At 40.3% G+C, this 16,811-nt stretch overlaps 1 protein-coding gene across 1 annotated transcript in view; it reads left to right on the top strand.

The window, feature by feature from the left end:
• The first annotated feature begins 12,556 nt into the window (after positions 1-12,556).
• Positions 12,557-16,811, top strand: part of lrrc52 (leucine rich repeat containing 52) — a 30,409-nt gene continuing 26,154 nt past the window's right edge. Inside the window, exon 1 of the mRNA XM_042484099.2 lies at positions 12,557-14,054. Within this exon, the coding sequence (XP_042340033.1) occupies positions 13,406-14,054 (649 nt within the window). The 5' untranslated portion in view covers positions 12,557-13,405. The remainder of the gene's footprint in view (positions 14,055-16,811) is intronic.

Raw genomic sequence — 16,811 nt, 5'->3', positions numbered from 1 at the left:
TGTGAAAGTATGTTTTTACTTCCTCATTCTGCACCAGGGACACTCAGCTTGCTCTGCCCAGGGACACTTTTGCTAAATGATCCCCAGTTTTGGTAAGATGTCTTCCAAAAGAAGTCTCAAAAACGGTAAATATAATAATTATTCTGAGTAAATATCATGCACATAAATGCAAATGGAAACTAGCCAATACCCAAACCTCCTTAAGCTCTTAAGAATGAAGTCAAAAACTATTTATTTTCCATAAAGAAGAACACATTTTAAAGATAATCATTCCCTGAGTGACTTATATAATGTTGTGCAGTCTCGTGCACTTAAAGTAATTGTCCTTGCTGTCTATGGTTAATTTGCTATCATAAATGTTGTTGTTTTGTATTTTACTATTTGATTTACTCAGTTTGAGTGAAGATATATATGTTTACATGTTTACATGCAAGCTGCTGTTCCTAACTGGATTGTATGCTGAATAATATATAAACATATATACAATTTTGCTAAATGACAGGAGCAGGGGCCCCTTACAGCAACCTACATAGCAAGCTCGGATTGTCCCATCTGGCATTTCTGGCAAAAATAAATAAATTAATAATAATAAATTATTATTATTATTATTATTAATAACAACAACAACAACAATAATAATAATAATAATAATATTAATAATAATAAAAACATCATTATATCTTAGGGGTTTACACGGCCTCAAAAATGTCTACTACTACTACTACTACTACTACTATTTAAGGCAGGTGCAGTGGTATCGGCCGCTGGTCACCTCCCCTCACAGTTTTAAGTGGATCGGTCCATCATGTAATGTCAGAGGTCAAACAGGAAGTAAACAAAATCTAAGTAGATAAAGATGGAGTGGCGTAATTGGAATAAATACACAAATTAGACGAGAAAGGGGAGTCCAAAAATGACCAGGTGGAGCAAAGAAGGTTTGAGAAAACAATAAAAAAATACTCGAGGTTGTTTAAAAAGTTTAGACTTGTTGAAAAATAAAGTTAGTGTCGAAAATTTTCGTTAGCAGAGAAGGACAGAAAGTTGGGACAGTGCTAACAGAGTTGGCGGAGCTAATGTCAAACGAAGACAAGGACAGAGTGTGGACAGCATGGACAGGACCAGGCTGATACCAGTGGAAAAACGTTACAGGCCAGGGACAAGAGGAAGACGAGACATGACAGCTTCTCAACAGGTGAGACCGCCGCTGCTAATTAAGCTCATCTTTTGACAGATAACGGTGACACGTCGTAGGTCGTCTTAGGAGGTCAAAAATGACCCGCTACTAAGTTTATAGCAGCGTAGAAACCCCTCTTAATGATCTTTTTTCAACATTAAATAACTTTTCCTAGAATGACTCCAACATGAGAAACTGAAATTTGTTAATATCTCCATGAAAGCTGTACAGCCACAGGGTGAAAATATCGTCTTAGGGTCACTTTTGACCTGGTAGTTGTAAAATAATTTTCATACCACATAAACTACACACACACACACACACACAGAAAAACATCTGAATACAAACTTGCATACTGTCCCCATTGTACAGTATAATAATCTATGTTGCTTGAGACTTTTGTTGCTGTTGTTAGGCCACACAAGTGATATATCTTGCTAAAAAATGTGTTTACAATCTTATGCAGTACAGATAATAAAGAAAATATCCTTTACTTTAGTAAAGATAACAATTGTGATAAGTGTGTTTTAATAAAAATGAGTGGATTCCACTGAATAAAGGCCGTCTTTCTGCACTGTGAAGAGGGAAAACCTAGATATTCACAAACTTTGTGATGAATGACAGGTGCTTTCTCCATGCAGAATAGATCTGGGGTTTAAAATTCAATCAGATTGCATTATTTTAGGGGTTTAGTGAAGGTGGGTCCTGCAAACTGTTATTTTTGGATAGCAGACAGTTGCAGTGAACAACAGACTGTTGCTCTGGATTCAGTTTTAATCGTAGATGTTCAATGCGAGCTAAAAATCAACCCAGGAGTGATGTAGGACCTCTCTGTGTATCGTCCTCTCTGGGTTCATTTTGCAATACATAATCTCTTGGTTATTGTGCAGTTAGATTAAAGTGTCCCTGTACTGTAAATCCTGCTGAGATTCAGGTGAATATCTGTGCTGTGCTGGTGTCAATTTAGTGTAAGTGGGTCCTGCTTTGTAAACCCTGTTTCAATGAGATACAGGTGAGTTTAACTCTACCTACTGTGCTGTAGGCTCTGAGTCATGTAAATTCTGTTTAGTTGCTGGTAAATGTATTGCGAAATCGAGGCCCGACCCTGCACATAGGTCAGGTCAGGTGTATTCAGTTGCGTTTCTAGGATTTCATGAGATTTGGGGCTTAGCCTCCCTGGCACTCTTTTTTTATGAGAAAACTCCATTTTTATGCTGTTTATGTGCTCTGTGTTCTCCTATATGATGATGGAGGAATAGGGCCATGTTAAAGAAAAAAAATCTTAGATATCGAGAAAAAGTCATAATATTATGACAATAAACTTGTAAATTTACAAGAAAAAGTCAAACTATTTTGAGATTAAACTCATAATTTTATGAGAAACAGAGTCACAAATAATCATAATAAATATTTCTAATATATTTATTCTTCTATCACTTCTGATCATTTATTCATACTTTGTTGCTTTTTATACCATATTACCCAACTCTCTGGTTTTAATCTGTGACTTTAATTCTCATTAAATTATGAGTAAAACCCACAATATTATGATTTTTTTCTTTCTTTTTTTATTTTAATCTCATTAGGACTTTATTCCCATAAATTTACCATTTTTCCTAAAAACTCAACTTTTTCCTGTAATGTTATGACTTTACTCTTGAAATCTATATTAAATTTATAAATGAAAAGTACAAAATATCCAGTGTGAATCAATTTATTTTCATTGTGAATGAACAACATATACTAATGATTCATATGATACGCAATGAATTATCATCCCATGAATGACGTTATATCCTTAATGTAAGTTTATGTAATTGATGCAAAGTTATAGAGGTAAGGTTTAGGCAAGTAAAGTTACTGTGGTTAGCTTTAGGGAAAGAAACATGGTGAGGACGTATCTGAAAATGACTCAAAGGTCACTCAAAGTTCACAAGTCCTGTGTTGTGTCAGGCAATTTCCCCTCGAGGATCAATAAAATATTTCTGATTCTGATTCTGATTTCTGATTTGTGCACCATCAACCACCGGGGCCCCGTCCTTCTTTCCTCCCATCATCACATCGATGGCATGATTGCAGCCTTACAAAATTTGTGGGTGCATGCACAAATTACTAGCTCGTGATTATGTGGGATATACATACATTTTGATGTGATACTTAGTGATAGTAAAACATATAAACAGTTCAGAAGGGCCTAATTAGATGGTATGGAATGATAGGAGGGGCAAACTAGCAACTATACTGAGCCAGATTTGGCTTGGTACAGGGTCTACACACAGTGGTCTACACACATACACACACACACATACTGTCCTCCAGCGTTGTGTCCTGTCTCTGCAGTGTCCAGTCTTTGGCCAGACAAAGCATGTGGTTGAGGTAACGTTTTCCGTCAGGCTGCCCATGTCTAGTCTGACCATGCATTATTGAGCAGGTCTTTACAGGTTATGCAATTACACAGGCAGACTGTGGCTCTAATGGCACAACAGTCTGAGCAGAGAGAACCGGGTCTCGATGTGTTTGTGTTAGTCTGTGCATATCCATTGTGCGTGTAGTCCAGACACTGTAATTGAAATTGACTTTTTATGAAATATCACAAAGTTATTTTAGCATTCAGGTACATCAGATTACTTTATATCGATCCTGTAACTTTCCTCCTGCCACAGCGAGCACATTTTTATTGCTGTCTGGCTTTGTTTACTCTTCCTAATTGACATGGATGCTTGTGACTCTGGGCAATGAATCATATTAATTTGTAACAGAGATGTAAATTCATCCAAAGTGGAGAGTGTAGGCGGCTGTGTTCAGCAGGGTGTTGGGTCAGGAGGGTGAGCAAGGTTAAGTGGGTAAAGTGAAAATGAAACTGTAATAATAACTTAATACAAAAACACCAATCAGAACATTTTTACTCATGTACATCTGACCTCCGACTAAGTACAGATTGGATAAAACTGAAAGAAATAATAAAAGTAGGACAAAGACACTCAGAAATGTATAAAATTTGAATATAAAACGAGCAGTGTGTAGAATTTAGTGGCATCTAGCTGTGAAGATTGCAGATTATAACCAGGAAAAAAGTCCCCCATGTACCAAGGGTGAACTTTTGGTCAGGATTTCTACGGTGTTAATTGTTGGGATGGTTTTTACTGGGAGTAAAATGATCCACAGAGGTCTCCTCCTCTCCAAAATAAAAAAACTGGGTGATTAAAACAGGTAGAAACACTGAATAAAGCCATTTCACGTTACAATTCAGTGTTTCTCCAAAGCTATTTGGCTCATGCAGACTGCTATTGTGTGCTCATCTTTCTGATGATCCAGATGTTCAGGATGTTTTCACTGGGAGCCAAACTATCCACAGAGTCCGCTTCCCTCTTAAAATAAACAAACGAGGTGATTTAAACTGGTAAAAACACTGAATTAAGCAGTTTCACTTTTAAAATCATTGTTTCTCTGACGCTGTTTAGCAAGTTGCAGATGGGACGCTAGCTAGGAAGCACCTGCTAATGTGTGCTCACCTTTTTTCTCTGATAACTTAAAATCCATACATAAAGGAGGTTTGTACTAGGAGCCGAATTTTTCCCAGAGGATTCTTCATCTCCAAAGCAAACAGACTCAGTGATTAAAACCAGTAAATGCACTCAATAAAGCAATTTCACGTTAAAAATCAGTGTTTCTTTGACACTGTTTGGCTTGTCACATATGGACGACTATCCCAGCACCAGCTAATGTGTGTTCACCTTCTTTTCTCTAATAACTAAAGATCATAGGAGGTTTTTACTGGGAGTTGAGTTATCCTCAGTGTTTTCCTTCTTTCCAAAATAAATGGACTTGGTAATTTAAACCCATAAAAACACTGAATAAAGCAGTTTCACGTTAAAAATAAGTGTTTCAACAACGCTGTTTGGCTTGTCGCAGACAGGACACTAGCCAGGCACCTGCTAATGTGTGCTCACCTTTTTGTCCCCTGATATCTTGTAATCCCGACATTCAAAATGTTGCGTCACCGAGGGGTTGCTGACTACATTAGCTGCCGAAAAAACGCAAATCCAGAGCCAGGGCTACCATAAATTGGAAAACGTGGCAGACACCACTGACAAGGACTTGCTCCCTATGTAGATATAAAAAGCTCAATTTAAAGTCGCGAAAAACAAGATTCTTATTTTTAGGTGATTATATACTTTAGAAAATATACTTATTACATTGTATTTCTGCTGATATATTCTCCTATTTCCTACACACACGACCTTTAAGGCTGCCGAGGTCATTTGAGAGGTAAAGAGAGATCACTCAGATTTGCGTTCGTCTGCAGATTCTGTTGCAGTGAAGTGAAATGTCACCTGATGGATGTCTGAGGTTCTGCTCTGGAGGCCGCCTAGATTTGATGTCTGGCAGGCGTGCGTTCCTCCTATCATGTGTACGTGCCTTGAGATGGAAATCTGATGGTGGATGACGTTTCAGTGTGACGTTTGAGTGTGAGTGACAGAAACTGAGCCTGATGGACTGTGACGGACACAGGCAGTCTGTCCCCGGACGAGACGTGCAGGTTGGGCACACATCACAGCAAGAACACGGACTCGGAGACACATAATGGTCGCCATTAATCAGAGGAGAGGAGTTGTTTTGTCTAGTGTGTTTTAATTTGCCCTATAGCATCATTTCCTGGCTGCAGCTGGACAGATTCACACCCATCGCTGCCAACAATCAGCTCGGGCATGGCACACTTAAGCTGATGCCAACCCCACAGTACCTCCCCTCCTATCCTGCAGGGGTCAGCCTCGTATCAGAGGGTATTAGAGGAGCGTTCACTCTGCCCTGTTGCTCCTCTGCTCCAGTGCAGTCATGTCATTTTACCATGGGCTTTTGGATTTCTTCATCACCAGCCCACTGTGTCATTGAGAGTCTATCATTTTACAAAAAGTGACTCCTCTCCTTCCTCCTGCTCTCCTCCCATCAGACTCAGGAGGCAGAGTCATGCGTAGACCGCCGCAGACAGCCCCGCAGCCGCAGCCTCATCAAAGCCCGTGGCTGATTTTGGGCCTGGTGACGGGGCACGAGGCCGGGCATGAGTCAGAGGGAGTGAATGGCGTCCTGTTACTGGAGCTGTCTGTCAAGAGCGAGACAGCACAGTGATCCGCTCAAGGCATGTACAGTGTGTTTGACCTTTGTGTCTGATGTTTTATCACACACATATTCTGTAATACTAACACACATAGTTCTCTGTCTCAAGCTCTGTCTGCATTCAGACTTTTGCTCCACATCGCACAGTCACTGATATAAAAAAGAAACATCCCTCGGGCTGGGCTGTTTTTAGCTAATTTACTTACAAAACCATAGAAGAAAACAACAGTTGTGCAGCACTGTCGTGTTTGTTCTTGTGTGTTTGTGTGCATGTTTGTAGTGGGAGGAGCAGTGATGGAGATAAAGAATATGAGAGAAGATGCTTGTTTGAGGTGATGCAAATTTGTTTGTGAGTGTGTGTGAAGGGGGCAGGACTACAGGGGCTGCCATTATGTGAGCACATTAACTTAAGTAAAGTGCACAGAAGCAGGCTGCAGTGGATTAATACGCTCTGCTGATACTGCAGAACTGACAGTCATCAACGCCCCGGTATAACATACCATCAAAATGTAGATGTGGACTGTGTGACGCTCTCTGATATCCATCTATTACTGTCTGATGTGTAAAAGTTTTGCATATTTAAGAACACGTCTGCTACACTGTATTTTTCATACTGTCAGCAAATCCCATTAAAAGACCAAAACGCACCATGAATTGCTCCCACGAACAAGTATAATCAGGGAAAGGCATGACTGTAGTTGTGCAAGTGTTTTGTTATAAACCAACATATCGGACATAGTAGGATTCATCCTCTGGGGACCACGAATATCTGTTCAAGATTTCATGGAAATCCATCGCGTAGTTCTTAAGACAGTTTTGTCTGGATCGCCTCAAATACAGCAGCTTGGTCACAGGCCTTATGCTTCAAAGTACGACACTCAACTGTAGGTACCCCTTTAGTGTCAATTTTGGAAGCGCAGGCACAGCATGGCATTTCTGCCTGTTACATGCAAAATGTCTTTTCAAAATTTTTTTCTTTGTTCACAGGAAACATAGGTTTTGTTATTGAAACTACTTTGGCTTTAGGCAACAAAACTACTTGGTGAGGTTCAGAAAAAAAACATCTTGCTTTGGGTTAACATAAGTATGTTTGTTAAATAAGTTAAAAGGTTTGTCACATGACGATAATGACGTAATATAATTTTTTTTAAAAACACAACTTGCTCTTAAGTCACTGTTGCGGGTGGGCTGACAGCCATGTGCGTCTCATATAGAAGCTAAAAGGTGCCTTGCGTTTGGAATCGCACGTCGACGGCCACTGACCAAGCTGCCATATTTGATGCCCTGGGAATAAGACCTGGCTAGACATGACCATAGAGGTATGCCGCTGCCATCAGTGAGCCAAACTGTTGCACCAGCTGACATGCTCCTTCTTTACCATGAACATGAGCACTGTAGTGTATTCATCAACACGAGAAAAAAAGTCCCCAAAAGCACTATTTAATTCTGTTTGAGTAATGTTTGTTGGAAACTAGAGCTCAGTATGGCTGTTTTAGGAAACTATTTAACCTTTTTCAGAAAGTAAAGTATTACTGCGCAGAAGGCAGTGTGCATCTACTGATGGATGAGAGGCTCATGCTGTCACAGTGAGAGATGCAATGCAAACATTTTTGGTGTCCTCCGCAGCTGAGCTGTAACATTAGCTGTCTCAGTGGTGCCAGATGAGCTAGCAGTAGATGTGTGCTTCTGTTTGGCAGGTGTAGTTTAGTAGAGAGAAAATAGTTTCTACTTAAAATGGCTCATAATAAGGTCTGTTGATTATCTTGAGTAATCAGGTCATGATTTCTGGGGAAAAAGATTGCAATTTATTTTTTTAAATGTATTTTTTGGCACTTTGAGTCCGACAAACCGAATGCCATCTAGTTCAATTTTATTGGAGAGAGGGCAGACATCTCTATGGCAGATATATCTTCAACACTCAAACAAAACAGTCTAGACTGATTAATCGCACTACAGGTAGGAGGAAAAACAGGCTAATGTGTTTTTGATTTGGGAGTGAACTGTTCCTTCAAAACCAAGAGCCACAGACAGGGTAGGAAAGTCAGTAAGAGATGGACTAACATGTTGTAAAACATTTAATAATAACCAAAATGTAGATCCTCATCCTTTAAGATATGTTCCTGTAATGTGAAATAAATTCTCCATGTGCAGCACTTCACAAAAGACACTACATCCTACATTTGCCTCCATTTCAGATCAGTTTTTGTGATAACAATACTGAAGCATTATAGGCAATAAATAAAATGTAAAGTCCACACGCTGTGTTTTTATGTTTAATCTTCTCCATCCTCAGAGTACACGCCCACTCACAAATACACCATCCAGTATAGAGGCTGTCAGGGTGACTGATAGAGCATCGTACTCTTGGTTCAATTACATTAGAATGATGGAGTTGTGCTGGAAAAAAAGAGCCTCGGACTTACAGCCTGAAAGATAGCGGGAGAAGACTTACGAGCAAACTGAGCCACAGTGAAGAGGGGAGGAGGAACGAGGAGTTATAGCTACACACAGGCAGAGAAAGGGACGGAGAAAGCTCTTATGAAAAACTTTTACCTGTCGTTATTTAGTCCAGGGAGAGGAGCTAAAAGATTTGTTGTAGTGGGTGTGAAGTAAAGGTGAGTGACACCTCTGATGGCACAGTTGGCCGTCCCCTCGGGCCGGAGATCAGTTGATCTGTCTGGCAGTTGACAGCCGACACTGTATACACCCTATTAAAAAATAAAGATGTGGCCAACACTGTCATGCAAACACGCACTCAAAACACACTGTCACAAAGGCAGGGGAACAGCGATGCAGACAAGTTTGACACATGTACTGCACACACATGACCGTGCAACACATGACCTCCGAGTAGCATTTAACACACACAACTGTATGAACACACATGTATGTGTATGTACACAGGGAGCTCTGGAAGCTGACACCGTCCGCAGCAGTCAGGGAGGAAAGTTACATTAATGATTCTGATCGCCAGGCTTTACCTGCGAACACGATCCAGCAGGGCCATTTAGACAGCAGACCGATGCCAGAGGGAGCAGACAGGCCGACGAGAAGCGACACTGATCAAATAGGCTCATTTTCCTCCAGGCTGCTACGCACTCAGAAGAGCTTTTCTTCGATAATGATGCATCACACTGAAGATGGATATCCAGGCCTGACCACAGCAGCTCTGATATCAAAAGCTGAGCAAAAAGCTGTCAGTATCCAAAGCTGTAATGTTTTCACGATTGACAAATTATCCATTCCCTCTATTCAGATTTAGCAGTCATGACAATTCAGTCTTGATTAAACCTTTGAAAGCTGAATGGACATCAGTTTATCTTGTGTTGCATTCACATGCCTTTAAGTATGCTATTTAAACCTTTGAAACCTGAACAAAAAGGTTAGATTCTCTTCAGAAACATGGGAAAAGGCTTTGAGCAAATTGCAAGAAATTGGTAAAAGGTGATAAGAAAACAGCCTGAAAATGTTTTATGTTTTTTTTAAGAAGAGAGAAAGAGACATTTTAGAAAAGTATCAAGAAATAAAAAATAGGGGATAGTCTCCAGAAACTATATTTATGATTATTAGAATTATGTATTCAAAATACGCTGCAAAATATCTAACATCTTCAAATATGTAGCATTTTTCCCCCAGGTCATTTCCTTGTTTGGTTTTGTTTTTAAATTACATTTTTTTGCTAATTTTCAGACAATTTTCCTGTAATTTTTTTACTATGAATTTTTGACCGGTTTGGAGACGTTTATGATCAAGTTGCTCATCGCCTTCCTCCCATGTTTTTGAAAGAAATCAAGCCGATTTGCTCAAGTTTCAAAGGGTTAAGTGTTGATGCTGACGGCGGTCTGTCTGTCTGTGTGTCTGTCCATCCACATTTTCTGGTTCAGACTGAAATATCTTAACACCTGTCACTTGGGTTGTCTGGAAATTTGGTACAGAACTTCATGTCCTGTTTATGATGTTTTGTAACTTTGATGATCCTCCATCATCAGATCCAGCTGGAAAACTAATCTAATACCAGTCAGCATCAGCTTTACTGTAAACGGCCCGCCAAAGTTGTATTTACGCGTGGGAAATTGGGGAATTTCTGTTATACCTGAGTTGTAAAGATGTGACGTTTAAGGGCAGCAGAAATGGCAGAAAGCATGGAAACAGTGTCAACAATTGACGGTACAAAATGATATATTTTGTTATTTTATTCCTATTAACTTTTAGTAGTTGCTCATGTAAGTATATGCATCTATAAGCTTTAGCAAGCAAGCAAACTTTAAACTATAAAGCATGCCAGATGAGTATACTAACACTGATAACAATAATATTTTATAACACGAGTTGCTGACTTGACGTCATAATGCATAAACATGGCGGGCAAAAGTCAATGTTTGGTCAATGCTAAGAAGCTTTTTTATGAATCTACATATTAAGTATCAATTTTTGATAGTGTAATATGGTTGTAATGTTAACTGCTGTCCATGAAGAGTGACCTTGATTAAATATAAAAATATAATTTAAAATATATTTTAAAAAAAACATATATATATATATATATATATAAACTGGAAACAGCAATCAACCTCTTGTTTAAATGCTCTTAGCATTAAAATGCATCCCATCTTCTTTGTAGCTTCCATGTTGCTCCCTCAAAGCACATGAACATGACGAAGTCGGAGGACAACTTCCCGACTCGGACACTAGGACCTTCGACATCGCATGAATGCAGCTTTACTCCCCCTTCTTTCTTGTTAACTCATGTTATATCAGACTTGCTTTAACCCTTTCCTTTAGCGTGCTTTTCATCATTGGTCTGTTTACTTGTTTTGTACGCTGTTGTTGGCAGCACAGCGTGTGCACGAGCAGTGACTCCTGGCTCTGATTGGTTGTTTTTGCTCAGGCTCGGTGGATTATTTCAAATGCCATAATAAGCAGTAGAGGGATCCAGAGAAACATGATTTTGTTTTCACAGATTATCTGTCTCATGTTAAGTGACAGATTTAGAAAATAGGTTCATCGGTTGTAATGATGCTACTGAAAGATGAATGACCTCTGTGTGACCTTTAATGAAAGCAGGCTTGAAATGCACCAATATTACATACAAAAAGAGTAGCTGGTAATAAATGATCAGTAATTATGCTCAAAAGAATATTTAATCTCTTTATGGGACTAATGTCTTTAATTATACCTGATACTTCATGATTTATTCATATTTCTGACAGCCATAGGAACATAATGGCATTATGTTTTAAAAAAGGTCTTAATTTCATCCATCATCTTAATCCAAAATCTACCTTTAACTGTTTTTGTTCCTCTGAGTGACACAGTAATGAGACGTTGGCTGCAAAGACACAAGAGGTGGCAGTCAATATCCTGTCAGCCACCTTCCAGGTCCAATGTTCAGACAAAAGACAATGACGCACACGTGGAGAGCTGAATGTGTGACTTCCTAAATTAAAATTTGAGTATGCCAAAAAAGAAGGGGAAAAAAAATCATAACGGAGCACACTCAATCCAATTTGAATGCATTATGTTGTCAACAAGCCGCTGGGGGACAGAATGAAAAGAAATTAGCCGCTGGACCACATGAGATAAGGCCTGTTAAATCTTTGCATGGCTAAGAGGCTGCTACACACACCCACACTCACACACACACACACACACACCTTCACACACACACACAAGTATAATTCTTACATTGTTACTTAGCTAAAAATAATTATATAAGTATTATCAGGAAGATGTAATTCAACTCTTTGGGAAAAAGAACACACCCAAAAAACTCAAAATAATAAAAAAGAATAGGGGGGAAAATGCTCCCAAACCTCCAAATTATTAAAAAAGAAAGAACACCCACAAAACTCAAAATGATTTTAAATAAAAAGAAAGAAAAAGACTTAAAAGTTTATCAAAATTGTTGGCAACTGATATTTTGTGAATCAACTGATTGATTAATCAACTAATCATTGCAGCTATACTTAAACTATACTATAAACTGTATGGTAATTTCATTTAAATAACAAAACATCATATTTTATAAACTCTTCTTGTGTTTTTATCCTAACACCTGAATTTGTAAAGTAACTAAAGGTGATGGACAAATGTGGGGAAGTGAGAAGTATAATATTTCTTAATTATAGTGGAGTAGAAGTATTTGTACTGAAGTACAGTAGTTGAGTAAATGTACTTCGTTACATTCCACAACTATTCACACACACACACACACACACACACACACAGAGAGAGAGAGAGAGAGAGATGTATTTCTCTTTTAGTTCCTCCTGAGTTTCTCTTGCACTCTGGACGCTGAATATCTTAAGAAAGCAACACCCTGGTGACAACACAATTGCACTCACACCATTGCCAACTCACACATGTGACACACAAACACAAAGTACTTCAGTGTGTGTGTGCAGAGCTGCAGCGCGTGCGGATGGAGCGGCGGAGAGGGAGGGAGCGCAGAGCGAGAGAGTTTGAGCTCAGCGCAGCAGAGAGCCACAGCCACAGAGCGGTCTGCGCGCAGAGGAAGGACGCGCTCTCCATCGCGCTCCTGACAGGAAAAAAACCCGCCTTGGACAGCGGTGTACGACGGACACACTCAGTCAAACAGTCAAGGACATATGTGAGCGGGGTGCGTTTCCGCGTGGACTCTACATCCAGGATTCAGGATTTTTTTTTTTTTTGCGCAAGTCATGGCATTTGTTTGGAAAGTAAATAAACCATGCTCTCTGCTGGCGACAACTAATTCACAAAGATGAGTCACCGAGGGAATGATCGACAACATCCAGCGGCTCTGTGGTCTTCTCAAACGGGACAAAGTCCGGTAAGCTGCGCGATTCTCACCCACAGAGCGATAAGCGTCCCTCGGTCACCTTCTGAAATGATGTCTTGTGGCGACGTGCGTGGCGCGCCAGAGTGCGTGTGAGTGACTGACCGATAGTCTTTCTGAGAGAGAAAGAGAGGCTGGATATAAACAGCAGCCAGGCTTTCAGGCAGCGACAGCCAGACACTCAGAGCAGCCATCTCGCCTCTCTCTCAGCTCCTCAGACCCATGCAGGATGCCCGGAGAGCGCCGGGGAGTCCTGGTCCAGCTCAGCCCGAGTTCATGACGCTCTGGGCGGCCTCGTCATGCGTCTCTTGCCCGAGCCCAGCGCCCAGTCCCTCCGGCTCCTCTTCCTCTTTATCTTCGTGATGGGGGTGACCCCTTCCCCGGCTCTCACAGCCGGCTGCCCCGACAGATGCGTGTGCGACGACCAGCTGGTGGTCCAGTGCGCCGGGCAGGAGCTCACCCTGTTCCCCAATGACCTGCCCCTGGCCACCCGGCAGCTCATCATCTCCAACAACCGCATCGGGGACCTCCCGGCGCTGCAGCTCAACTACCTGTCCGATCTGGTTTATCTGGACTGCAGCAACAACTCTCTGACCGAGATCTCCGAGTCCACATTCGGGAATTTGCGGAAACTCGCCTACCTGGACTTGTCGTTCAACACCCTGCTGCAGATCGAGGACCGGACTTTCGGGCCCCTGGCGTCTCTGGTGATGCTCCGGCTGACGGATAACCCGAGTCTGGGGGAGATCCACCCGGATGCCTTCGCGGAGAACATGGCTCTGCAGGTGCTGGATGTGAGCCGGAACAACCTGACGGCCCTCAACATCAGCAGCCTGATCGCCCTGCCAGCTCTGCGCTCTTTGGGGCTCAGCGGCAACCCCTGGAGCTGCGACTGTGACACGGAGGACCTCTGCCTCTGGGTGCAGATAGAGGGCTTCAAGTTCCAAGGTGAGGATGGATACAGTCTGAAAGATGATCAAAACATAGTGTGAAGTCAGGTGATGCGGGACACTTTTCGGTAGATTACCAAGAAATCCACTTAAAGGGATAGTTCATCCAAAAATTCAGTCTTTATCTTCTAATGGAAAGTCAGAAAGTTTTATTGTCCACAAAATGCTGCTGGAGTTTCACGGGGAAAAAGCGTCCCAGGTAGTAATTTTTGATTTTAAAAATGTTCTTAAAATGGTACAATGCAACCAGTGCAATGTTTTAGTAAAAATTTCAGCGGTGAGTTTTCTTTTAGTTCCCAGAATGTTCTTGTTAAAAATAGGGTAACATTCTTTTTCAAACATTTTTTATTTTATTAACATATCACATTACATCACATTTTCATAAAATGTTCTTCAATCTCAGGCCTCAATAACATGCTCTGAATGTTGCTTTGAAATGTTGTTTTGTTCTCGTGTATCATTGTGGGAACATTTTATAAAAAAGAACAATTAATGATCTGTCACCTTTCAACATCACCAAAACATCCTCAGAATGTTGCAGTTAAAATGTTTAAAAAGTAAAAACATTTTTTGAAGTGGTTGTGGTGTTGTGTTGGTTGGATGTGCATTGCTGTCTGGAGCATGCTTTGATTGCAGTTTTTGTGTGACATTGTTGCTTAACACAAATTTCCCTCCGGAGACAATAAAGTTTATCTTAATATGTTTTCTTTAAAACGTTATTGCAACTTGTCTGTAACGTTAGTGTAATGGGAACGTTCCTTGCTAGCTGGTGCTGCACTCATCTCCCAAACAATTAAAGCAAATGGTTATTTGAACGTTAAAAAAATACATAATGAAAGCACAAAACGTCTCCAGACTGTTTGTCTGAAGTAATCCAAGTTGTTTTGAGAAATCTCATTGGCATCATGATTTTGGCCTTGTTGTTGCCTGTAGCTCCTAGTGTGGGCACTGCGTTCACTTATGTGTGCACACGCAATACCAACAACAGCTTGTGGTATCTGCATGCCAGTGTTTACAGGCTACCCGAAAGCCTCCCACACACACACACACACACACACACACACACACACACACACACACACACACACACACACACACACAGACAGACTTCTGGAGTTAGCAGCAAGCAACATGTCCCTTTGTCAGATTCAAAACTACTTTTTAACAGTTGTATCAATTTATTAATATAAACTTAGGCAGGTTAAACACTACTCTGGCACATTACTGCCTCTCAGGTTTAAGACTGAATTGCACCTGTAAGCAAAACTTAAAAAACTTTATCCGTCAAACAGTTCAGGTGAAATGGGGAAATCATGTTTGTTTTTCTTTCGAATGGTTAAATCCATATATCAGTTAATTACTAATTCATTAAACCATAATGTAACCTAATGATTTATCAACAAGAACAGCAAAAAAATCCAACTTTCCTGCCGTGCTTTCCAAGTTTGTTTGTTGCCTGTTTCCTTGGCGCCATATCCTCTACAATGGATATGCATGTCTCTAACAGTTATGGCTAATTCTGGAGTATCGTGGCAGATATGGACTCACAGCATCATATTTAATATTTCTTAAGTGACAAAAATACAAAAAAAATGTCTGAAATGTGACAGGGTGGTGCACAATAGCATAGCTCATGATTTTATGGCACCTGGTAGCACAAAAACATGCTGGTTTCACTTTAGAAAAACAGCTCATTTTAGCTGAATGCAATCTGTAGTAGTTTGATTTACATTATTTTAAGTAAAAAAATAAAAAAGCCTATCAGCAAATTGGCATTAATGTCCTGCAAACTGCAAGAAATTGTCAAAACAAAATGAAAATTAATTTTAAAAAAAGAGGAAAATGTCCAGAAAATTATTTCAAAAATTATTATGATTATATATTTGAAATTAGGTTACAGGGGGAAAAAGTACAATTAATATTATTATTTCTATTTTTTATTTTTGTTTTGGCACTTATTTATGCTCTGTGGGTCATTTACTGGTCTCAAATGTTTGGGTCATTTCTCATTAAGTTACTCGTTTCCTTTTTTCGTTTTTGTTGTTGTTGTTGTTGTTTTGAAAGAAATCAATCCAGTTTGCTCAGGTTTCAAAGAGTTAAAGAGCCCAATATGTAGAACCTTAGTTGGCCTATGCAACCTGATGTCCTGCATTACCTGACTTCACCCTACACATAGAACATTAGGGGTAATCCAAACTGTCAGAAAAGAGAAATTTACACTTTATTTTATTATTATAAACTTGTTCTGGCAGTTGTACCCACCATGCGTGCATCCTTTGCCAAAATGTAGCCTTTAAGCTCATGCTCAGGTGGCAGCAGCCTGACCTCGTGCAGGTGGTCTCTTGTTAGTTTGGCTCTGGACGCGGGATCCTCTCGCCGGCCAGTGAACAAACTGTTACTCTGATAAGACTGTAAGCCAAAGACGCTCCAAGGTCTTCTTATCATTTGTTATTGTCACATCAGCTCATTTAGATAATTTGATTGTGGGCGCTTGGTCAATGTAGTCCCTGATGGTGGTCTGTTTATTGCTTTCCCTGCTATTTTATGGATATGTATGCACACACAGATGTAGACTCAGACTCCCTCTCTCTGTCTCTCACAAGCACACACACACACTCACTCACACACACACACACACAAACACTTGGACTCCAGACCTAATGGTTTGACCTCAGAGTCAGAGCAATCTCAGAATTTTGTCCCCTGCTCCCCTCTGCAACGTAATCCCTTCAGACTGCCCTTCACGTCTTAATAA

Source organism: Plectropomus leopardus, chromosome 5, assembly GCF_026936395.1.
Source record: "Plectropomus leopardus strain MGB_pleo_1.0 chromosome 5, ASM2693639v1, whole genome shotgun sequence".
In the NCBI taxonomy this organism is placed as follows: Eukaryota; Metazoa; Chordata; class Actinopteri; order Perciformes; family Serranidae; genus Plectropomus; species Plectropomus leopardus.
This window is presented reverse-complemented; position numbering and strand designations above follow the sequence as displayed.